Consider the following 24,270-nt stretch of genomic DNA (forward strand, 5'->3'; position numbering starts at 1 on the left):
AAGACGTACGAACTTTTTACATGTCTTAACGATAATGATGATCCAAAGACTTCTGAACTAATCCGACACCTTCTGAATTGGTTAATTTTGACCCTAATTATTATATCATTATCTAAACCTTCTACAAGAGGCCTCTGAAATCCAAATGATTCGTAAGTCGCATTGTAATATTCGACCATTAAATTTAACATTTCACTTGAAAGTAGTATATTATGAGATACCGGCTTAAGAAATTCACCTGGGAAGCCTTCTTTGCCAGAAATCTGTGAATCTTTAATATTTTGTGAATTCAGCCAAAATCGATACATCTCATCTGACGAAAATTCATCAGTAACTGAAAGGGACCCGATAGTACGCTGACTGTTTAGCAATTCAAGACCTTTTACTTCGATACCTGAACTTATGATATTTTTGATTTGTTTATCAAACATTAATCGACGCATAAGTTCAGACTCAATTTTCCTGTTGCTGTTTGGTAACGAACCTAAAAGTGCGAAATCAATAAATTATAAGCTAATATTGAAATCGTTAAAATCGTTAAAAAATCATTAACGGATATTTACCTAAAATACTGTTCATATGTTCGAAAGAGAAACACCAGAACGCATATAATGGTCCATAATCAGATGAGCAATCACGCAAATGCAGAGAAAGATGAAAATTTAGTGTGATCTTATCTCTGCCGTGGTGATTCTCAATAAGCTTGACTATTTCGATAAGACTTCTATGGGCTTCATCCACCAAATTAGATTCTAGAATCCGATTTACCAAAATCGAACAAACCCTGACAAAATGATTCAGGATTCTTCTATCTACATCTGAAAAATGTTCCCAAAGTGATACAGTTGAATAAATTGTAAAGAATATTCGCCACTGATCGGCCGTAAAATTGGTGAATCCCTCTCCACTATGAATTTTTCCTGGAATTCAACTTAAATCGGATGGTATCTGAAACTCGTCCATCTTTTTCTGAATTTTGTTCAAAGAATTTGGTGCCAAAATACCCCATTGATCCAAATTCGTTTTACTATCCACTTCGCAATGCCCAGAAATAAGCAATGCATTGGATCGATTGTAATAAATCTAATAGGGTCAAAATATGATAGACGCAACAATTCGGACTATCTAACGCCAGTTTCTTTGACGAAGCGCTTTCTAGCAGCGTCTGAGTTGCATCTTCGCCAACCTAATGCGTTTTGCCAGTGCTCATTCGAATCTCGAGCAGAATACTCTACATCATCCATTCCAGCAAAATTATGCTGCCCATTTTCATAATTTGCTTTTTTCTCACACCTGTGACATGAAACTAAGGCGCAGAAACACGACCGCAAATTTTTCTTGCAGCGGGAATGTCATATGATACTAAGATTAAAGCGCCACGAACTCTCTTTCCATTTTCGCATTCATAAGTACGATTTAGTGTTAATCCAGCCCAGAGTGTTTCCAATTCGTTAACTATTGGTGCTAAATAGTGGTTCACTTTATGTAGGCTGACCTCCTTTGGCCCAGGTAAAATGCCGAGAGTCAATAAATTTTCGCGTCTAAATCGGATATCGCATGGCAAATTGCATATAGCAGCGTATATGATACCAATACTATAAATGGTACTATTATATGGCTGAAACTAATCAAGATTCAGCATCAAGCCAAGATGAGAATCGGCCACTTCGCTTCTAAAAAAATTTGGCGAATCTTCATTGTCCGATTCTTTAAAATTCTTCCACACTTGCCCATCATATATATCGGTCAAAATATTATCAAAATTTGACCGATTAGCCCAATGTCGGAGAAAATTTTCAAACCCAGGCCGACAAAACATAGTGGCAAGTTGTTGATTGATTCCAGCAAACGGATACATTAAATTAGGTCGTATTATTGTTTGATTTGTCAATGCGCTAATTTTTTCAGACAATGCCGTATTGCAAAGATGTGATCTGCGAACTAAAGAATTGGGAAATTCTATGTGTTGACATTTCATTATAGCAGGATTGTCCTCTTGTTTGAAATCTACCACTTCCTCTTTTTTATACAATTTGTGACATTTCGGACAAGGTACAAAACTATGAAATTGGTCGTTTAATCCAAGCTTCTTTCTTGTTAAGTAAAGCGAATCTGGGAAATCATTAAAATCGTCACTACTGAATTTGCACAGGGCCAATTTCATAAATTTTATTAGAGTCTCAGTAGCTGTCTCTGCGATATTGAATCTTGTTCGAAAGTTCATTATACAAAGTAAAATCCATAAAAATCGATCATAATTCGATTCTAAATATGATGGGTTTTGAAATGGTTCATAACTAGGTGGTGAATAGTCTTCAAAAATTCCAGAAATTCCAGAAATTGGATCATTATCTGATTCACTGCATATAGACAATGTATCACTGTAGATATCTTCCTCTGTAGTATATTCGGATGATGATGAATCTTCTGGATCTTCTGAAATTTCCGGACGATTTGTATACTTTCTTGCACGTTGTCGAGGTAAGAAGTTAAATTTGACATCTTGATGTTCATCATCAACATCATCTTGATTACTGTTATCTGATTCTTCCGATTCTTTTCTAATAGATTCGTCAATCATTCGTCCAGCTGAAGCGGATATTGATGTTTCACCTATTTCAAGTTGACGAACTTGAGATGAAATTGTACCTTGCGAATCTTGGTATTCTTGATGTCTAGAATCGTGAATTTCTTTTGTGCGAGAATCCACCAAGTTGCCATCACAATCAGGACAATTACAAACTACTAGTTTTCTTTTATTACTTGTTGGTCTAGCAGAAGATACTATTTCTTCGTTTATTATACCAGAAATTGATCTATTTCTACGAGTAGAAGATGGCTGATTTGAAGGTGATTCTTCATCATCAAGATCTTCAAGTATACTAGAGACTGACCTTTTTCTGCTCATTTGTTTAGTGTTTGAATAAGTTTAATAAGTTTGGCAAAATCCAAATTTGTTAAAAGGCCGATTTTTATAAAATTTGGAATAACACAAAATTTGTATAATTTGTATGTATAATTAATGTAATCCTGGCTTCTATGATTATTTCAATAATTTTTTAGGATTTAATATTTTTTTTTCGCAAATTTGGCAATTTAATATAATAAATTTGCGAATTTTCTAATTAATATACTTTTAAAAATTGCAATATAATTTAAGCTTATTTTACAATAAAAAGCTTATTTTTAAAATAAAAAGCTTATTTTATTTTAAAATAACTTTTATTTACAAGATAATCACTTTATCATCCCTTTATCATTTTCGGATGCCAAACAAACCTTATCAAAAGAAACTGTAAATTTTAGCGAAAGTTGAAAAGTAACAATTTTGTATTAATCGAAGTGGTATTGCTATAATAACAATATATTTTTGATTTTACTGCAAATTTCGACAAAGTATAACTTGCCGCATTAAAGTATATCAAATTTTAACGCAGTAGAACGCTAACAATTTTCGTAATTTTAATTTATTTGTCCTTTTAATTATGATTTATAGTTGATTTTCCTCGAGAAATCAACGCAGTAGAACGCTAACGATTTTCTTATTAATTAATTGATTTGTCTTTTTTAATTATGATTTATAGTTGATTTTTCAATCAAGAAATCAACGCAGTAGAACGCTAACGATTTTCATAATTTTAATTTATTTGTCTTTTTTAATTATGATTTATAGTTGATTTTCCTTGAGAAATCAACGCAATAGGACGCTAACGATTTTCTTATTAATTAATTGATTTGATTTTTTAATTATGATTTATAGTTGATTTTCCTCGAGAAATCAACGCAGTAGAACGCTAACGATTTTCTTATTAATTAATTGATTTGTCTTTTTTAATTATGATTTATAGTTGATTTTTCAATCGAGAAATCAACGCAGTAGAACGCTAACGATTTTCTTATTAATTAATTGATTTGCCTTTTCTAATTATGATTTATAGTTGATTTTTCTCGAGAAATCAACGCAGTAGAATGCTAATAATTTTCGTAATTTTAATTTATTTGTCTTTTTTAATTATGATTTATAGTTGATTTTTCAATCGAGAAATCAACGCAATAGGACGCTAACGATTTTCTTATTAATTAATTGATGATTTTTAAATTTATAAATAGAACGATATGACGATATTGAACCCGCTTCGATTTTTTAAACGAATATTGAGTGAATATAAAATGTCAAATAATAGCAATAATAAAAAAAACAATAAAAAAAATAACAAACAAAAGCAACAGAGGTTTCAAGAAGAAACACCTGACGAAGGATCTAATCGTCAACGGGGAAGAACGAAAGAAGAAAGTAATCCGAATGAGACGAGTGACAAGACCAATAAGTCGACTAGCAAATCGTCACCCACCAAGTCAAACAAACAAAAGCAGCAAAGGTTTCAAGAAGAAACACCTGACGAAGGATCTAATCGTCAACGGGGAAGAACGGAAGAAGAAAGTAATCCGAATGAGACGAGTGACAAAACCAATAAGTCGACTAGCAACTCGTCACCCACCAAGTCAAACAAACAAAAGCAGCAAAGGTTTCAAGAAGAAACACTGAGCGAAGGATCTAATTGTCAACAGAAAAGAGCGGAAGAAGAAAATGATCCGAATGAGACAATTGACAAAACCAATAAGTCGACTAGCAAATCGTCACCCACCAAGTCAAACAAACAAAAGCAGCAAAGGTTTCAAGAAGAAATACCGAGCGAAGGATCTAATTGTCAACGGGGAAGAACAGAAGAAGAAAGTAATCTGAATGAGACGATTGACTAAACCAATAAGTCGACTAGCAAATCGTCACCCATCAAGTCGATCTTCAAATCTGCAAAGTCGATTAAGCCGACTCAAGAAGAGTCTGACGATGAGGTTATAGAAATTGAACCGCCAAATATTCCTAAAGGTAATTGAATTTTGGAAAATTGCTTATTGATATGTACGATAATTAATAATTTTTATAGATCAACAAGAGATGTTATCGGAAATGAAAAAACGATATGGGAATATTCGAATTCCACAAAAATTCGTATTAGTGGTTAAAGACGATCAAGGTAATGAAAGGATGATCGATGACGACGATACTGATTTAGAAGCAGGTACGATTTTGACTTCATTCGTATAAATTCAGAATTATTCGTAAAAAAATATTACTATTAATAAAATTCTTTATTTAGAAAATCTAAAATTAAAGAAACAAATTGAAGAAGTACAAGTAGAGAATGCAAAGCTTCAACGCGAAAATAACCGATTATTCGACGAAAATCATTTTTTGACTCGAATAAACGAGGCCTTTGCAGACGAGAATGACGATTTACGCGAAAGCTTAAACAGGTATTCGAGAATCCGTCTGCCTAAAGCCATTCATAGTCAGACGGATCTCGAACAGCCGGCAAAACGTCAAAAAAGAATTAAGACAAAAAGTCTGAGTGATACGAGAAAGAATCGGAGGAAGAACGGTCTGGTTCTAACAATAATGATGAGTACGACGAAAAAGAAGCTAGGGTATATTAATTTTATTTGTCTGATTCAGTTATTTAAAATTGCAGTATTGAGTAATTAAGTACTGGTTATCATTATTTGATTGTTATATTTAGGCTGAAATGAAGTCTATTTTGAAAACCATCGATGAAACTCGAGAACTAGATTACAATGAAACGTTCAATAGCGTGAAAAATCTCAAGATTCGTCGTAAGCTAGTCCCTGAATTGCGTTCAGCCCTTGCTCTGTGTTTTCCCGCTTCGAATAAGCAACTTACAAAATGGTTGGGTTGTCTCCACAAGTCTCGTCATTCTCATCAAAGATTAATGGATAGGGGAAAAGCCAATGAAAATAAACACCGGTTGCACTCAAACAATCGAGTACACGATGTTAGTAATGATTTATAATTATTATGCTAAATTTTATTCCGATTATGTATTGAATTTTATTCAAATTATAACGTATTTTAGAAGAAAATCTGCCGAATGAAGGCGGCAAAGAGATTATATAGTTTTGACGATGAACGGATAACAAAATATGATAAGCGTAGATTACTAAAGATGTTATCCAATCGCTTATTTCATTCTCCAGAAATAAGCGAGACAGACGAAGAAGACCCAACAAAGTCAATAATCGCTATTTACGACTATTCGTGGAGATCTGATGAGGTTAGAACTTCTGAATATTGATTTTTCAGACGAATCGCTGGATTTAATTTTTATATTTTATTGTTTCTTCAGCTTAAAAATTTGCTACGAAATGTACTCGATGTACACTCGTCAAATAAGTCGAAATTAATACGCGAACGTAGATACGACCAGTGTCTGAAATTCAAATTTTAAATCATGTGCGGAATGCGCACATTATTTGAAATTTTTGTGTGCGCAATTTTTAAATGATGTGCGGAAAGCGTTTTTTTATGTATAATTCATTTTTCCAACGGACAATACTTAAAATTTAAAATTTTTTATAAAAAAAAAAAATACTTGAAATTGTAAAAACTTTTATTATAAGTTTATAAAAACACCAATAAACACTATTATTCTTACATTATAATATAAAAATTAAAATATTATTAGTGTTTACTCGTCGTACATGTTCATTTTTCCATTGATTAAATGCTTTATCCCAATTAAATTCTTCAATATTATCGGGTGCATTTAAAAGTATCGTTAAATGCATATCTAATGTCTTAACATTTAACCTATTACATAATCTAGTTTTCGTCAACTTATATTGAGAAAACACTCTTTCTACATTCGCATTCAAAAGTGGCACTAATAGAACAATATTAACCAAAATATTAACATTAGGAAATTGATTTTTAAATTGAGAACGAGTACTCCAAATATGATGCCACCCTCGATTATATCATAATTTCTAATCGATTTTATGATATGTTTAACCATCTGCCATTCCTTTTTACACTCTGAACTATTAATTAACGGCTGAACTGGTATACCATTTGATTTATGTTTTTGATTTCCAAAGTATTCGCATATTAATTTAAGTTCTTCTATTCCATATGAAGATAATGCGCTTTCTTGTAATGGTAATTCTTTTGGATCTAAAATTTTCATAGAATCATATAAATCATTACATGGAAAACGAGCTTGTAAGCTATGAACTAGGGCCTTTGCAAAATGAACAAAATCATCTGGTATATGATTATTATAAAATGGGTTATTTTGTAAAAATTGCTGTAAATTTGTTCCATATATAGGCGGTTGATCATCAAAACCGATGAATTGAGTTTTTATCGTTGCTATAGTAGCATCCAATGAAGATTTAACCTCTGACAAAGAAATAATATCTCGTTGAAATGTTTTACATAAAATAGTAAGAAGGTATGTTAAATCCGCCATATACATAGTTGAGATTTTAAATTTAGAATCTACCAATTCTAATAATTTTTTAGCTCGATCCCTATCTATTTGATCACCAGCATGAAGACTGTCAAAATTTAAAGCATCAATTATTGAATCTAAAATTTAATATAAATTTTTGACTACATTAGATAAAGATAACCAACGTGTATTGATAATATTTAATATTGCTAACTGTGGATCATCATTTGATTCTTGGATCATTTTTAAGTTTAACATTCTCTTATAAGATCTGCTAAAATATGAATATAATTTCTTGCATGTGGCTTCATATTTTTTAAAATACTGAACTTCATTCGCTGCATCCTTTCCAACCAGATAAAGCCTATGAGATATGCAATGCACTGAGGTGAGAAATGGATTTAATTCCTTTAATTTTGCTGCTACACCATTTTTACGTCCTATTTTATAAATAATTTATAATTGATCAATAAATATTATATTTAATTAAATTTTTTTTTTTTACGATAGGTTTAATATTAAAAAATTTGCTAATAACTTACCAACCATTGTAGATGCACCATCACTGCCAAAATGGATTAAATTATCCAAATTAAGTCCATTATTTTGAATAAACTCCAAAATTTGAGTTAGAATATTATCTGCGGTGCAATCTTCAAGTTCAATTAGCCCGATATACCTCAATACAGGAACATTATGTGAAAAATGTTTAGAAACCATAGCTAAATGCTTTTTATCAAAAATAGAAGTAGTTTCATCAATCATAATACTCCAAAACGGAGAATCATTGATTTCTTGATATAATTCTTGTTTGATTATACTTGTTATTGACTTTTCCATTTCTTTTCCTGAATTATGATTTTGATATGTACCATAACTTGAACGAGTTGAGTTTGTATTATCAACAAGCTGTCTTGGTAAAGCAACCACCTTTGGAGCAATAATATTTTAATTTTGTGATGGCATTATTAATTCACATAATTTTGGATATATTTCTAATGAGATATGGTTTTTTGCAGTAAAATATACACACTGCATTTGGCGAACAATAATACCTTTTTCTTTATCATATTGCTTCGCAAACCCAACTGCAATCTTATTCTGACTTTCTTTTTAATTTTTTTCTGCTATTGAATGATCCTTTACTTTTAAGTGACGATCAAGTAAATCTTTTTTGTAAATTGTGATTCCTTTAGCCATTTGGTTAATAAATTTTGCTTTTTCACACCAAGCACAAATCATAAAAGTTGTATCTTCAATTGTTCGATATTCTAGCCACTCATACATTAATAGCCAACTTGGCTTTGAAGCACTAGCGGGTTTTTGCTTTTTTCCTGCTAAATTATCATCTTGATTTGATTTATTTTTCCTTTTATTTGCGTTATTAACTTGATCATGTGTTTGTTTTTCTTTAGTATTTGCGGGTAAAAAATAGTTTTCTATTAGTAAATAATGAAAAGAAAATATTCACACAAAATACGTTATTTTAAAATCCCCACGTACATAAATTTTATTTGTAAACCTTATTTTAATTCATATGTTAATCATATCTAATAGGTAAAAAACCTTACACGCCCTATAAAAAAAGAAAATTCGGAATTTGTCCTGAAAAGTATGGAAAATGTCTGGAAATTTTCCGTGCGTCCAGAAAACATTCGAAAACAGTCATGTTTTGGAACACTTTCTGGACGCACAAATTCCAGACATTTTCTTGACACTCCAGAATTTGTCCAGAATTTGTCCAGAATCGAGCGTCCGGAAAATGTTCCTAAACATGACCGTTTTCGAATGTTTTTCGGATGCACGGAAAATTTCTGGACATTTTCCATACTTTTCAGGACAAATTCCGAATTTTCTTTTTTTATAGGGACGGATAAATTTTAATGAAATTTTTAAATAAAATTACCAATCCCATTTACAAAAATATAGAAACTTTTTTCATATTATATTTAAGTAATGTAAAATATAAAAATAAATGGTATGTGCGCGATGTGCGCAGATGTGCGCAAATGTGCGGAAAATAAGCAATGATGTGCAGAAATGTGCGGAAATGTGCAAAACTGTGCGGGATGTGCGGAAATGTGCGGAAAATAAGCAACGATGTGCGGAATTATGCGGAAATGTGCAAAAATGTGCGGGATGTGCAGAAATGTGCGGAGGTGCATACAAAATTTTTGTGTGCGCTTCGCGCACACAAAAACTTTTGATCATGTGCGGAGTTTTAGGAAATTTGTGCGCGCGTACACTCCGCACATTGAATTTCAAATACTGGATACGACGACGAGGTACAAAAATACGACTGACCACATCCGTCGAATGCTCCCGAATGGTCTTATATCGTATAACAACAAGATTTAATATTCGATACTGATATCGATCAGGGTTTAATCACTGAATATGATGAAGAAGAAGAAGAAGTTAGTAGAGGGACAACACCAGCAACTGGCAACACCACCGAAAATGATGAAGACCATAACAAGGAAGGAGAAGAAAAACCATCAAAATCAACGGTCGGCGACAATCATAATAATTCAGATTCTGATTTACATATGGATGACGCGCAATGAACGAATCTGAATTAATTTGGTAGAAAACTTTCTTTTTTTCGTCAAAAATCTATATATATATATAATTAATATTCCAAATTATTAGTATTAGAATTTTCCATAATTCAAAATAAATTTGTCTTAATTCAGAAAAAAATTAATTACAATTCGAAATAAATTTACTGCAAATTTACCGCAATTCAGAATAAAATTTACTGCAAATAATTATCCAATCTTCAATATTTTGCAGATTTTCATTAATATTGTTTGGAAAATCATAATTCGGTGGAGAGTAATCTTTAAAAATGTTGGTTTCTTCGCCATCATCATCCCCATCATCCCCATTATCGCTATCATCCCCATCATCGTTATCATCCCCATCATCGCTATCATCCCCATCATCGTTATCATCCCCATCATCCCCATCATCGTTATCATCGCTATCATCCCCATCATCGCTATCGCCATAATTATCAGTTTCTTCGTTACTGTCATTGTTATCATCACTGTCATTTATATTTTGCATTTGAGTGTCACGCTCCAAATAAGTATTATACCTGCTTCGTTTTCTCCTTTTCGAAGAAAATGTTGACAAATTTTCTGATGATGATGTGCTTTCTTGAGGGTCGATAGAGATTTCTTCATTAACGAATGACGATCCAATACTCATTGGGTCATTTGAAGTAGTTGCATCATCAAGACTTAGACTCATTGAATGTTTTTGTTTGGTTCTTGGATCAACATACTTTCCGTTGCATTTATTACAATAACATTTTTCTTTAGTTCTTGTTTTAACGCGTCTTTCATTAACATTCATCATTTTTTCAAATTTTGATTTAATTTTACAAAATGTGAATTTAACCAAAATACCAGCATTTCGCTGTAATAAATAATCAGACGATACATTTTTATTTTTTTTGAACATCAATACATCAATTGTATATACATTTTTATTTTTTTTCGAGCTTCAATACATCAATTGTATATTTTTTTTGAACATCAATACATCAATTGTAGATCAATACATAATCGAAAGTGAATATGTTACATTTTAACAGATCTACAATAAAATTTAACTTTCAGTATACTCCTTGTTTAACTTTTTATAGCCAAATTATTCTTAATTATATACTTAAATATATCAGCGATAACAATAAATTTAACTTTCAGTATACTCCTCGTAACCTTGTTTGACTAAATTTATATATTAAATTCCAAATTATTCTTAATTATATTCTTAATATACTTAGCGATTGGCTAACTAATTCCAAAATTAGCGATGACCAAAATAGAACAATTCAAATCATTTAACTATTTAACTATTTTCCAAAATCAGCGATGACCAAAATAGAACAATTCAAAAATTATTTAATTATTTCAAACAATTACGCGAAGAAAACATTTAATTGGAATAAATATATAAAGAGTGATTTTTTTTTTTACAATACAAACGTCGATTTTGCAATTTTTGTTCCTTTACATTAAAATTGTCTTTACAATTTTCAAATTATTTTATTTTTGTTCCTTTCTAATTTTTTTTTTACTCAACTCTTTTTTTACTTTACGTTTCTTCAATTTTACGTTCGTTCCTTCCACATTTCTAGCTTTTACTTCATTTCTTTTCTGATAATGACCAAAAAAAGAAGTTTGTTAACGCGTCGTACTCGTACACTACATTCTCCTTTATCCATCGACGCTTCTCATGATGGACAGGGCATTCGGACAGTTCGCTCTTTATCACACTTAAATTCAGCCGAATCCATCGACCAAATACACAATCGTAATCGATTAAATAGGTCATCAAGTCTGGATACTGAAGGTATAATTTACGTTTTGGCGGATAATTTGGCAGATCATTCGAAATTTTGATTAAATAGCAAACTTAATTTAAAAATTACTATTTTTTTGTACATTAAGAACGTATTTCACGACTTGAACGGGGAATGTCGTCAATTCAAGAACAAATGTCCACTATGTTCGGGCAAATAACGAGAATGCTGGAGCGTTCTCTGAACTCACAAGAACGTTCACGACAAAATCGACAAATAGAATATATTCAGGTTGATGATGACGATGATGAAGATGAACTTGATAAACAAGACAATGAGGAATATATCCCTGAAAAAGATCTACATTCGTTGCAAGAGACAGCACAAAAACAATATAATAAGAAGCATCGAAAAGAAATAAAAGTTTGTTTTGGTATATTTTTATTATTTATGTGACGTTTAAACTCATTAATTTTATCAATTTTCATTTTATAGAACGAAATTAAAATTCTAATTCGTAGCGCAAAAATCGATGAAATTCCCATCGATTATACGAAGAAGTTCGGCGAGATTGCACCACAATTGGAAAAGGATCTGATCCCCCGTATCCAATCACTTCTTGAACAATGTGGTATTCGTGCAACATTAAGTATAGTTCGGGATGTGTTCTCAGATTTGCATAAAAATGGCCGACGTAAATGGAAAGAAAGCCAGCTTAACGAGGCAGAAATAAAACAAAAAAAATAATGAGCCATATAATCAACCGTTTATCAGAAGTAAGTTAATCAAGTTCCAAATTTTTAGGTAATATTGAAAATTACTAATAGTTATTTTAATTTCAGAAACGGGAACGAAGGATGAAGGGCGCATTAGCCATGAAGAATCACCCCGATTATCGAAAATCTTTTAAAAAACGCGGGATCAAGGATATTAATGAAATATTAAACAAGAACGAATACCACTCTCCTGAAGAGAGTGATCCGGAGAATGATCCAAATATATCCACAGACCGCAAAAACCTTTTTGTTTACAAATTATCATGGAGATCTGATGAAGTAAGTCAGACAATTCATTTTGTTTATGCGCAGTGACACTAAAATGTCTTTATCAATACGTGATTGGTGCTTCTGGTTTCGCCAAATCTCGACATATCAATTTCCTTGCATGCTTTCGAATTTTGGAAAAATGCCAAACCTCAAAAACAACAGAAGTTTATCTATTTCTAATACACGTTTATTTTTAGTTAACGAACCTTCTACATTCAATTGACGAAAGTACGTGGAAAAATATTTTCCAGAAAATAAGAGAGTACGTCCTCGTATCCTTAAAGATGAATTTTGGAAAAATAAGAAAGCGCCACCAAATTTAATTTGGTGGACACTTAAAGACGGAAAGCGAGAATCTCCCTCAGTCCATAAATCTATTGACGAAGAATCAGATGATGAGTCGGAATCGGAGAGCGAAGAGGAGGAACAAAGTCAACAAAGTCAACAAAGTTATGGTAATTGAGTATTACCGTTCTCTTTTTTTTTTATGGAACGGAATTTTTAGAAAATTTTTTAAATTTTTCTTTTAAGGTCTCAACGTCAATAAATTAGATATAAATGCTGAATCTGATGAAGAAGAAGAGGGTGAGGATGAGGTAAACGAGCTGGAGCAAGAGGAAACGTCATTATCACAGACATCGGGACGACGATCAAACAAACGATCTAAACAATCCTCCAAAACCCCACCATTACCACTGCAAAAACCCCCATCATCACGGAAAACTTCTCAACAAACACGATCATCAAAAAGAATTTCAAAAAATAAAAAATCCACAAACAAAAACAACGAAGCACTTGATGAATTGCAGGAAGTTATTGACAACATACGTGATCAATCGAAAAAAACAAATAAAAAATCATCATCCAAACCATCGTCCCAAGAACAGGAACATATTCATGATAATGTTCCTAAGAAGAACCTCAAAAGAAAAAGAAAAAAGAACAGTAAGGGTGTAGGAAGAATATGTAGGGATATTAATGGATTATATAATAAATATCAAAATATATGTAATATTTTTGACAATTTTTATTTCAAATTTGGTAAATTTGGCGTCATTACTAAAAATTTACCTAAATTCACCACAATTTACACTTCGTTTGCATAAAATTACTAAAAATTTGACTAAATTCACCACAATTTGCATTACGTTTGCATAAAATTACTAAAAATTTGACTAAATTCACATCAATTTTCATTACGTTTACATAACATTACTAAAAATTTGACTAAATTCACCACAATTTGCACTTCGTTTACATAACATTACTAAAAATTTGACTAAATTCACCACAATTTGCACTTCGTTTACATAACATTACTAAAAATTTGACTAAATTCACCACAATTTGCATTACGTTTACATAACATTACTAAAAATTTGACTAAATTCACCACAATTTGCACTTCGTTTACATAACATTACTAAAAATTTAACTAAATTCACCACAATTTGCATTACGTTTACATAAAATTACTAAAAATTTAACTAAATTCACCACAATTTGCATTACGTTTGCATAAAATTACTAAAAATTTAACTAAATTCACCACAATTTGCATTACGTTTGCATAAAATTACTAAAAATTTGCCTAAAATTCACCACAATTTACATTACGTTTGCATAAATTTACTAAAAATTTGACTAAATTCACCACAATTTACACTTCGTTTGCATAAAATTACTAAAAATTTGCCTAAAATTTCCCACAATTTAATGATAATTTACTGAAAAATTTCTCAACATTTGAATTAGGAATTCTGTAGGAATTCCGCCATTTTGACAAAATTTGCCAAATTGTAAGACCTCCATTATCCCAAAATTGTAACACAATTTACCCCAATTCACCGGGATAATTCTCAATTTGCCAGAAAAATTCCAGGCAAATTTTGCGACAATGACATCTGTTCGACCTGTGACCCCAGGGACCCGAAGGCCTTTGGATCGGAAGAACACCACCCTACTCGTCCTTTAATCCGTTGCATGATACTGTAATGGCTACTATTATAAACCCCTCACCACTACTACTGTCACAGAGGACTTTCGTCAGATAACCTTCAAATATCTAGACCCCTTCCATACCACCATATTAGGTACTAGGTCTCACTCAAAGGTCACTACAGCCCGCGATTACCCACCACTGATAGTACAGTTGTAATCCCCAAGTGGTATACTTTGTAGTGACCACATGGACAGTAAGCTTGTAGGTGTTACCCAGGATCCTCCCTTATGGTGGGTATCAACCACCAGGAATCACCAACTAGGGCCCATCAGAGAAGGGAATCGAACCCAATCACCAAGCTATCTGTTCTGTTCAGGTAACATCACGGTTGGTCTAAGACCTATTAGAAGGTCAACTACCATTAAGACATTGCACCCATGATTTTACCATCTATGGGACCATCTAGCACAGTGAACCGTACCCCCAGTGGTATCGTAGAGTGACCACCAGGACAGGACACCACCTCTAAGGTATACTATGCAGTGACCTCAAAGACAGGGAATCCGAACATCACCAATGACCTCTTGGGAACGTTAGAAGGACATTACGACCCTTAGTTGAAATGTGCGGCCTAACCGTACACACTAATTCACCATGATGCAGTCCAACTACACTAATTCCTGTACCTTCACGCTATTGGTTGTAGCGTCCGCAGTAAAATTCTTTTTATTTCTGTAGTCATGGGAATCGAACCTGCGACCTCACCATACTCAGGCTTAATGAGGGTCTCAGTGACTAACCACTGAGATAGGGTGACCAACCCATATGTATTTGGTGATTATGAGCAAACAGTCTTATGACTTTATCTTTTATTATTAAATTTAAATGAAAAGTACAATAAATAGATCGAACAATATTACAAATATCAAATATAGAAAATAAACATAAAAAATAAAAAGAACAAGCTTCACGATTCATACAAGTAAAGAAATCTAAACAAAATAAATTTAAGTAAAGAAAAACTAAACTATTACAGAAACGCATACCCCATCTTTACCCGAAGGCCAGTGTGAGTCAACTATCCAGCATGTCCTAAGATCCAATCCGTTACCAAAAAAGAAATCCTAAGTAGAGGCTGAACTGTTAAGCGGCGCCAAAAATCCAAATACGAAATCCAAGATCCCCACGGATTATAGAAGAGGAAACCCAAGAAACCCAGGAATCCAAGGAAGCTGTCGCCAAGGAAGGTGTCGAAGAGTCAAGAGGAATGTTAGAGGAAGGTCGAAGAATAGAAGAAGGCCCAAGAGCTGACGATTTCATTTTTTTTGTAATGCCTTGAGCTAATTCCCAATGATGAAAGAAAATGGATCGGCACAACCAGATTTGAACATAAAGGTCAAAATGAAAGTCGTGCAAAGGTGTATCTAAGATAGACCATATGGTAGGTGAAGAAAAATAAATTCCAAGAAATTCTGTCAAAGATATCGGTATAAGTCCTCTTGTGAGTCGCAGGCAGGAAATTGAAGGAGGGTCACAATCCCAACAATTAAGAGCCATAAATTCAGCAGCAAAAGAGTCCGGTAAAGGGATTAAAGATGACGCGGAAAGGAAATTATCAAGATAAGTAGTCCGAAGAGCCAATAGTAATGTTTTAAAAGTTTGTAAAGAGCTAAATTCCGGTAAAATATAAGGACAAGTCCACAAGTGGTCTAAAGTCTCAGGAAAGGAATTACATTGAGGACAAAGCCAACTTGGATTATAAAGATGAGGCTTTCATCTCTGAAGAGTTGTAAGCGTTGGAAGCATATCTAAAAGTAGCTTGATACGGAAACCACAAAATTCGGAACGGCCATTCCGATGAGAGACAAAATGCTTATTGTTATTGAGACAAAATTTGGTGCAAGCCCAATCAATATCAGAAGTTGAAGAATAGGAATTAAATCTTGGTAATACAGCAAGAGTTAAAAGACTTTTGGCGTCAAAAATATCTCTAATAAATTTCCGGATATTCATATCCACAGGTAAGGAATTAAATTGTAAAATGCAAGGAGCCATCAATTCCGATGGTGGACAAGAAGAAAGATGTGAGTCAGTATGAGCGGCTTTGGCTAATGCATCCACATGATTGTTCAAAGGGTCGTCAGCATGAGCAGGAACCTTGATCGAAGGTAACATCCAGATTCTTTTGCAACATAATAGTGCGTATGGAGGACCACAAAAGGTGGTTGGATTCTTTAAGCATTCTGGGAATAAAAGGAGCATCCACATATAAAGACCATAAAGAAAGTAATTGAGCACAATCAGTGGCGACAGTAATCTTTGAATTCTGAGGAAGGGAGTCCAATCCGTGCAATAAAGCAAAAACTTCTGAACGTAAAGCAGAAGGAAAAATGGAAGTAATGATATTATAATGGGATTCCAAAATAAATCCATCAGGATCTATAGCAGTCCATGCATAAGCCATCGAGGATGCCGGATGACTAGGAGGAGAAAGGAAGGAACCATCAATATAAAGGGTAAACACCGAAGAAGGAAGTTGAATATCAGAAATCCTAAGCACTAGTTCATTCGTAGGAGGTAGGTGAACCGGAGCAAAAAGATGAAATAGTAAAAGAGATTTAGCATAGCCTAACGAGGCAGAAAGTGAAACCGAACGAGTATCCGCATGTATATAAGTACGAGGTTTCGTACGATAACGGATCAAACTTGATAACGGAACATAGGAGAAATATCCTTCAGAGGGACATCGTTTAATCAAAGTCTTAGAGGTAGAAGATCGCGGAATAGCAGAGGCACAACCTTGGCATGCAGTAAATTCAGAAAGTAAATCATCAACCGATGACGCAATCCAATGTGAAATAAGAGCTTCATTACGTGGAGCAGGATAGGTAGTAATCACACGGCCAACGAGGAAAGAGTTAGTATTGCGATTAAAAGAAATAGCCCATTGAGGGTTAAACCAATAATTTCGACTAATATCTATAAAAGAAATAGAAGCTACGGTATGAGAACTAGGAATTCTAAATTGTTGTAAAATAAAAAAAGAAGGTGAATTAGGAATAACAATAAGATTGAACAAATAATTAAACCAAGCAGGCACAGATCCTTTGTTCGATACTCGTTTAAGAAAACGTAAATCTTTCTATGAGAGAAGTCGAGAGCCACACGGTGTAATCAATTGAGCAAGAAAATGAGTGCAGAAATTTTTCCGAACATTTTTCATGGAAGTAAATAAATCTTTTGGTAAAATAGACCGGAGTGGAATCGCCGGACGTAAATCTTTCCTCAGAGGTCGGAACAGTAAAGACCACGTGATATTTAAACGAGAAGAGAACAATAAAGAATTAAATAAAGAATGTGTTCGCAAAGAAAAGGTGTGGGACCATGGTTCCAGGTCAATAGTAGAAGGGCAGACATCACAGTCCAAAAAACCTTGGAGATAAGTAATCATATAATTAGCAAAGAGCTTATATGAAGGGTGAGAAAAAATTTTCTGCCATGAAGCCACATGAGATGATAGAAATCGACCAAACGCTTGTTGAATAGAGAAAGGCAACAGTGTGAAGAGTGTGGAAAGAGGAGTGACTGAGGCCAAACCAGCCTTCTGACGAATAAGAGAAAGCATTGAAGAAACCATGCGATTAATGGTGGATTCTGCAAATAATGTGGTTTGTAGGCGAAATTCTAGCCTCGGAAGTAGGACAACGTTATAAAGATAAGTGCTAAAAGTTTTTTAGGACTGAGTAGAGCGGCCATGTCTTTGACCATGGAAACAATTTGGTTATGAACGAAACGAGAAGAAGCCGAAAGGTTAAACCAAACACCTAAAAACCGAAAAGATGTAGATAAGGCTAACGCCTTTAAAGTAAGGGTATGAATCGTATTTAAAGAAGATGGGAATAGATCAAATACAATAATTTGAGAAAATTGTTCAGAAGAAAGAAGAATATATTTTGCTGAATTTGCTTGAGTATTATTTAAAGTATAAAATTCAGCAGTGATGGAAAGGCGATCTTCAATTCCTTGTTTAGATGAAGCTATCAAAGTAGAGTCATCCATGAATGTAATATGTGAAACAGGAAGATTATGTTGTTCATATTCAATTGGAGAATAATCCAATAATGCAGAAGATTTCAAAATAAAGGGATCACAAGCTTCTCGATTAAGTGTAGTAAGTAATGGATCCAAGTATATAACCCATAATAGTGGAGAGATGATTTCACCTTAGTCAATACCAATTCTAACTCTATATCCAGAAGTATCACCATGATGTGTAATAATTTTGTTATTACGCCTTGTAAAAAGGTTAATGATAAATTTGATCAATAAAGACGGAATATGTAGACGGATTAAAGCCAGTCTAAGCATGTTCAAATCAATTGAGTCAAAGGCCTTAGAAATGTCCTGAGAAACAATCCATAACTCTTGGTCATCGCTTTTATCAAAGCGTCGTTGATGAATAATAGCATCAAGCATCTTAATAGGAATGTCGGTGGAGCCGCCTGGTAATCCGGCAAAATTACCACCTTGGAGCACTTGATTGTCGGCTAGGATTTTTGATAGTCGAGTTGTAACGACCTTAACCACACATTTTCGTACTGTTTCCAATAGAGTGATAGGTCGCGTATTCTTCAATTGGGCGTCAAATTCATGAGGCTTTGGAATGGGATAAACAAGCGCTTCACGCCAATCGGCAGGGATATCTCCATGAATGAGACAAGCATTGGCTAATACAAGGGACAAATTGAAAGTTTCTCCAGTTAAATGTTTGAGCATCTCATAAGAGATCTTGGAAGGACCAGAGGCTTTATTATTAGGCATAGAATTGAGAGTGTTTTTCCATTCATCGGCCAGAATAGGAGACATAACCGAGTTATATAAGGACGAATCAATATCTGGAAGAGGAGTATAAGCTCGTTGCCATCGTGAAGGAAATGAATCCGTAGAAGAATACTGGACCAAAGGAGGAGTGACAACCGATTGGAAGTGTTTAATAGCAGCTTGTTTGATATCTGAAGGATCAGTAAGTAATGTGGGTTTGGAGTCAATAACAACCAAAACTCTATCAAGGACAATAGAACGATGTTCCACTGATAGGGCTGAAGAAATAAAAGAGCCCGGGGATGTAGAGAAATGTTCATCTCTAAGAGCAGTATAATATTCAATGGAATCTACACGATGCTGATGAAATTGTGTGGAAAGATAAGCTGAGACCAAAGCTTTTTGTGAACGTAAAAATTTGACAAAAGTAGGAAGCGGTGTTGTACTATAAGAAGGTATAGTATAATCTGTTAAAAGAGACTTAAGGAGGATTAATTGGGTTGGTAAAGAATTAATCATTTGTAAAATTTAGCAGGACGACCAGGCCTAGATGTGGTCAATTTAAACAATAATCTATCCAAGAATTTGTTGACGCAATAAGCATGGTAAGTTAGGAGGATATTTATGGTGATGAGTATTGGATACATGTTGGAATGGTAGAGAATCAATGGCACCACCAAGAATAGAACGTTTAAGAGCGTGCCAAAGTTTGTCCAATGAAAGAGCTGAAAGTGAAGATACTGAAGGGTGGTGTGTGGTCAAGTATAACTCAAGACGTGAGTTTACTTCATTGGAAAATTTGTCCCAAGTGTCATCTTTCAAATTTTTGTAAAGAAAGATGGTGCGTTGTTCGCTTTTCTGCTTTAATCGAGCTTTGGATAAAATAGCGAAACATGAGCTAAAATCAAAGGCCGTTATAAATACACGATGATCAGTAAATTGATTATCATTCAGCTTAGGACAAGTTGCAACTTGAGAGAAAAGACCGGGAGCAGGAAATCCAGGGGATGACCAGATATAATCAAGTCTTGAAGAACCATTTTGATGATAAAAGGTAGGACTAGGACCTGAAATTGAGGAAATATGGGATTGGTGATCCGTAAAATATCGAGAAGAGAGCGATCGTAAAATTTTCAAATGATGTTGAGGAAGATGTGAATGTGAAATTTCATCAGCATTAAAATCACCAAGGATAACTACGTGATAGTTATTGGAACGGGCTTTATCAAGCCATAAATTAAGTTGAACAAGAATAGCATCACGTTCTTTATAATGAATAGAATGATAAGGAGGAATATAAACAGAAATAATAGAAATTTTTGTCTGATGAAAAAAAAGATCTAATTTTAAAAGACGACCTTTCCAGGGATCAATCTTCTGAACATGTTTGTGTAAAGGATGGCGAAGTAAAAGACCAACACCATCATGTGGTCACGAATTAGAGGGGGAAGGAGCCCAATAAGATTTAAAATTATATTGGGAGTGTTCATTTTGATAAATAAATTTAGCACTGGAAGAAGTAAGACGAGTATCATTTAAAGATAAAACGCCAAAAGAAGAATGAAGGAAATAATTTAACAAATGCAATTGTCGTACAGGGGAACATAATCCATTAACATTGATTTGTCCAAAGTTAATAAGAGGGGAAGAAAAGGGAGGAGAAGAGGGATTATTAGGACTATTAAAATTAGGTATCGCACTATCGGGGGGTGAAATCCCTGTGAGACACCCGATACAAGTTGGTGTTCAATCATTAGAAGGGGAGGGTTTTGAAGGAGAGAAGGAGTCCAATTTTTCCATAATCGAACCAAGTTGGGCAGAAAGATTCTTTTGTGTAGTAGTAACATTAAAAATTTCTGATTGCAAACAGGAAGTGTTAGCGTCGGGGGTGATATTAGTAGGTCGGGAAATAGGTAAGGGGACATGTCGTTTTGATAGGATGGAGCTAGGATCCAAAGCTGAGAAGGAAGCATCAGGAGAAACGTCCATAAGAGAAGAGGAAGTATGGGGAGGAAGATTGAAACCAGAATTCGTGTCATGGGTTGGAGCATCATCCCATCCACCATTATCATAAGAATAATTTTGATTTTCGCTGATTATCAAGAGGCGGATACAAATCGGAGTCCCAGGGTTATCATAATTCATCATTGATTCAAGCTCAAATAGCCTATATTCATGGGACGTGATAGTATCATTCATCCAAGAGACAGTTTCCTCGAGAGTATGGAGGGTGTTAGCGATCTCTTTAAGGTTGCTTGTCTAAACCTCTTCAAAATCCTACGATTAGTTTCGTCAAAATTTTACTATAGATTTATTATAGTTTTGGCAGAGTTTCGGCAGTTTCGGCATTTATAATAAGTTTTGGCAGTTTCGCCTTTCTCCAAAGTTTCGCCAGTTTTTTAATATAACTTTAATATAGTTTCGGCAGAATTTCGCTTTTCGGCGAAACGCCATCTTGCCTAAACACCCCTAGGTTTCGGCAAACGACCCTCGATCTCTTTAATCTGCGCCTTTAGTTAATCAATAATATGTTGAGGAAGCGTAGGGGCAGGGATTGTCAGATGAAGAAGTAGGTGTTGTAGAAATAATAGGATGAGGTCTGTGCGGAGCGAGGTTGAGTAAGTCCGGAAAAATTTCCATTGTTCCTGGGATTAATATTATTATTGTTAGTCCGGTTACTACTTCGAGGAGTATTGGGACGAGAAGTGTTAGACTTATTATTGCTGTTATTAGAGCGGGATGAAGAGGAATTATTATTGCGAGATCGAGAATTGGAACGTGATCTAGAACGGGAATTAGAATTGTCACGTGATTGTCGTGAATCCTGACGGCCACGTCTAGGGCCAGCATTGAAGCGAGAGTAAAGTTTGTTAAGGCGATCGTTCACTTTTCGTGTGGGGCGAGGGCTACATACAGAAGGAGAGCAACCCGAACGTCCACAGACATGACATAAAGTGTGAGCTTCATTAGGAGGGTGCCAAGTTAAACCTTTGCCGCGGAAAGCCGCGGTCATTCTTTGCAGCTTCAAGAGATTCAAATGAGGAGAAGTTCAAATATACATAGGGTTTAGACTTGTAGGAGCTGATAGATAGAGGAACGTTAAGGGCTTTAGCGTTAACTTGAGTAGCAATTTCCAACAGATCAGCTTCTTTAATATTCTTTGGGATGCCAGCAAGGATGGCGACATGTTCTCTACGGCTGTCGCGTTGGGTTTTCGAGAAAGATGCCGGGCAGACACGTAAAGAATTACCAAGGCAAATGATCGCCCAGATATCATTAAATTGGGTAACTGCATCCGCGGAGGAAAACTGGATATGTCCATTATAGTAATGTTTCCTATGAGTAAGTTTGCACTTGATTACAGTACCGTATCGGGAAAATGCCTGACGGACTTGAGTCTCAGTTAGGAAAAGTGGGATATCAGTGACGAATAAGGACTTCATCTCGTCACTGAGCTTGGCGTCTGCAGGGGAGTAATGACTGAAGGCCAAATCGAGGAGATCGGCACGTGGAGAGGTGATACAATCGGTATAATCATCATGATTATTAAAGAAGACAAGGATTTTCTTGTTATCGCCTGATCCATCGCATCGTGCGCGAGCACCATAAGAGGAATAACGGGAGAGTGAACAATCCACCTCGTCACACATAGAACGATTGGTGGTGAATTTAGCTTTGAACGCGTCAGGCGCATCACGTAGATAGGCCGCAGCATGATAACGAGAGGGTGCAGATCTGATAGCAGCAGCATTACCATCGGGTGATGGTCGTCATTCTGGGACATCAAAGACGACAGCTTTGCCTTTACCACTGGTGTTAGAGGGAGCATGGATAGAAGCGTCAATAGTTTCAACAGAAGTGGTAGTATTTTGAGGAGAAGTAATCACGTGGACTTTGTTGACAGGAAGACCAGAAGGAACGGTAGAAGTAAAGGTGGAAGCAGGAGCTGAGGGCGAAGTTATATCAACATTCATCGCGTCATCAGAGACAGTACGTGTACGTTTATTAGGAGCGCCAGCGGTATTGGTAGGAGACAAGGGTCGGTCAGCCAGAGGGAGTAGAAACAGCAGGACGCGGTGGCGGCAGAATATCCGGGTTAATAACAGAAGGAGCTGGAGGTGTAGTCATAGTTTAGAGCTCAGTAAAGAGGAAAGCAACTGGGAAAATATTAGTATTTAGAACGAGCACTAAGAAATTTTCGAACGAAAATTTCAAAAATAAATTTTATTAGTATTTTCAAAAATTCAGGAAAGAGTTGCGATGATTCTCGTATTTGGTGATTATGAGCAAACAGTCTTATGACTTTATCTTTTATTATTAAATTTAAACGAAAAGTACAATAAACAGATCGAACAATATTATAAATATCAAATATAGAAAATAAACATAAAAAATAAAAAGAACTAGCTTCACGATTCATACAAGTAAAGAAATCTAAACAAAATAAAATTAAGTAAAGAAAAACTAAACTATTACAGAAACGCATACCCCATCTTTACCCGAAGGCCAGTGTGAGTCAACTATCCAGCATGTCCTAAGATCCAATCAGTTACCAAAAAGAAATCCTAAGTAGAGGCTGAACTGTTAAGCGGCGCCAAAAATCCAAATGCGAAATCCAAGATCCCCCACGGATTATAGAAGAGGAAACCCAAGAAACCCAGGAATCCAAGGAAGCTGTCGCCAAGGAAGGTGTCGGAGAGTCAAGAGGAATGTTAGAGGAAAGTCGAAGAATAGAAGAAGGCCCAAGAGCTGACGATTTCATTTTTTTTGTAATGCCTTGAGCTAATTCCCAATGATGAAAAAAAATGGATCGGCACAACCAGATTTGAACATAAA

General features: G+C 34.6%; 5 protein-coding genes across 5 annotated transcripts; 3 read left to right on the forward strand and 2 right to left on the reverse strand.

Moving 5' to 3' along the window:
- Nucleotides 1–4,170: 4,170 nt before the first annotated feature.
- On the forward strand, nucleotides 4,171–6,152 carry OCT59_018205 (uncharacterized protein; the record flags this gene model as incomplete). The annotated part of the gene is made up of 5 exons (XM_066148603.1): nucleotides 4,171–4,735; nucleotides 4,947–5,081; nucleotides 5,160–5,446; nucleotides 5,580–5,852; nucleotides 5,934–6,152. The coding sequence occupies 5 exons, from the start codon at nucleotides 4,171–4,173 to the stop codon at nucleotides 6,150–6,152; spliced, it is 1,479 nt and encodes a 492-aa protein (XP_066004516.1).
- A 361-nt stretch (nucleotides 6,153–6,513) lies between these two features.
- OCT59_018206 (uncharacterized protein) lies at nucleotides 6,514–9,017 on the reverse strand (the record flags this gene model as incomplete). The annotated part of the gene is made up of 2 exons (XM_066148604.1): nucleotides 6,514–6,740; nucleotides 9,005–9,017. 2 exons carry the CDS (start codon nucleotides 9,015–9,017, stop codon nucleotides 6,514–6,516), a joined length of 240 nt encoding a protein of 79 aa, XP_066004517.1.
- A 1,029-nt stretch (nucleotides 9,018–10,046) lies between these two features.
- On the reverse strand, nucleotides 10,047–10,673 carry OCT59_018207 (uncharacterized protein; the record flags this gene model as incomplete). Its single annotated transcript, XM_066148606.1, has 1 exon — nucleotides 10,047–10,673. One exon carries the CDS (start codon nucleotides 10,671–10,673, stop codon nucleotides 10,047–10,049), a length of 627 nt encoding a protein of 208 aa, XP_066004518.1.
- An 812-nt stretch (nucleotides 10,674–11,485) lies between these two features.
- Nucleotides 11,486–12,372, forward strand: OCT59_018208 (uncharacterized protein; the record flags this gene model as incomplete). Its single annotated transcript, XM_066148607.1, has 3 exons — nucleotides 11,486–11,675; nucleotides 11,774–12,048; nucleotides 12,121–12,372. 3 exons carry the CDS (start codon nucleotides 11,486–11,488, stop codon nucleotides 12,370–12,372), a joined length of 717 nt encoding a protein of 238 aa, XP_066004519.1.
- Nucleotides 12,373–12,482: 110 nt separating this feature from the next.
- OCT59_018209 (uncharacterized protein) lies at nucleotides 12,483–13,777 on the forward strand (the record flags this gene model as incomplete). Its single annotated transcript, XM_066148608.1, has 3 exons — nucleotides 12,483–12,680; nucleotides 12,901–13,126; nucleotides 13,203–13,777. 3 exons carry the CDS (start codon nucleotides 12,483–12,485, stop codon nucleotides 13,775–13,777), a joined length of 999 nt encoding a protein of 332 aa, XP_066004520.1.
- Nucleotides 13,778–24,270: the final 10,493 nt, after the last annotated feature.

The sequence above is a fragment of the Rhizophagus irregularis genome, chromosome 27, assembly GCF_026210795.1.
Source record: "Rhizophagus irregularis chromosome 27, complete sequence".
NCBI classification, from domain to species: Eukaryota; Fungi; Glomeromycota; class Glomeromycetes; order Glomerales; family Glomeraceae; genus Rhizophagus; species Rhizophagus irregularis.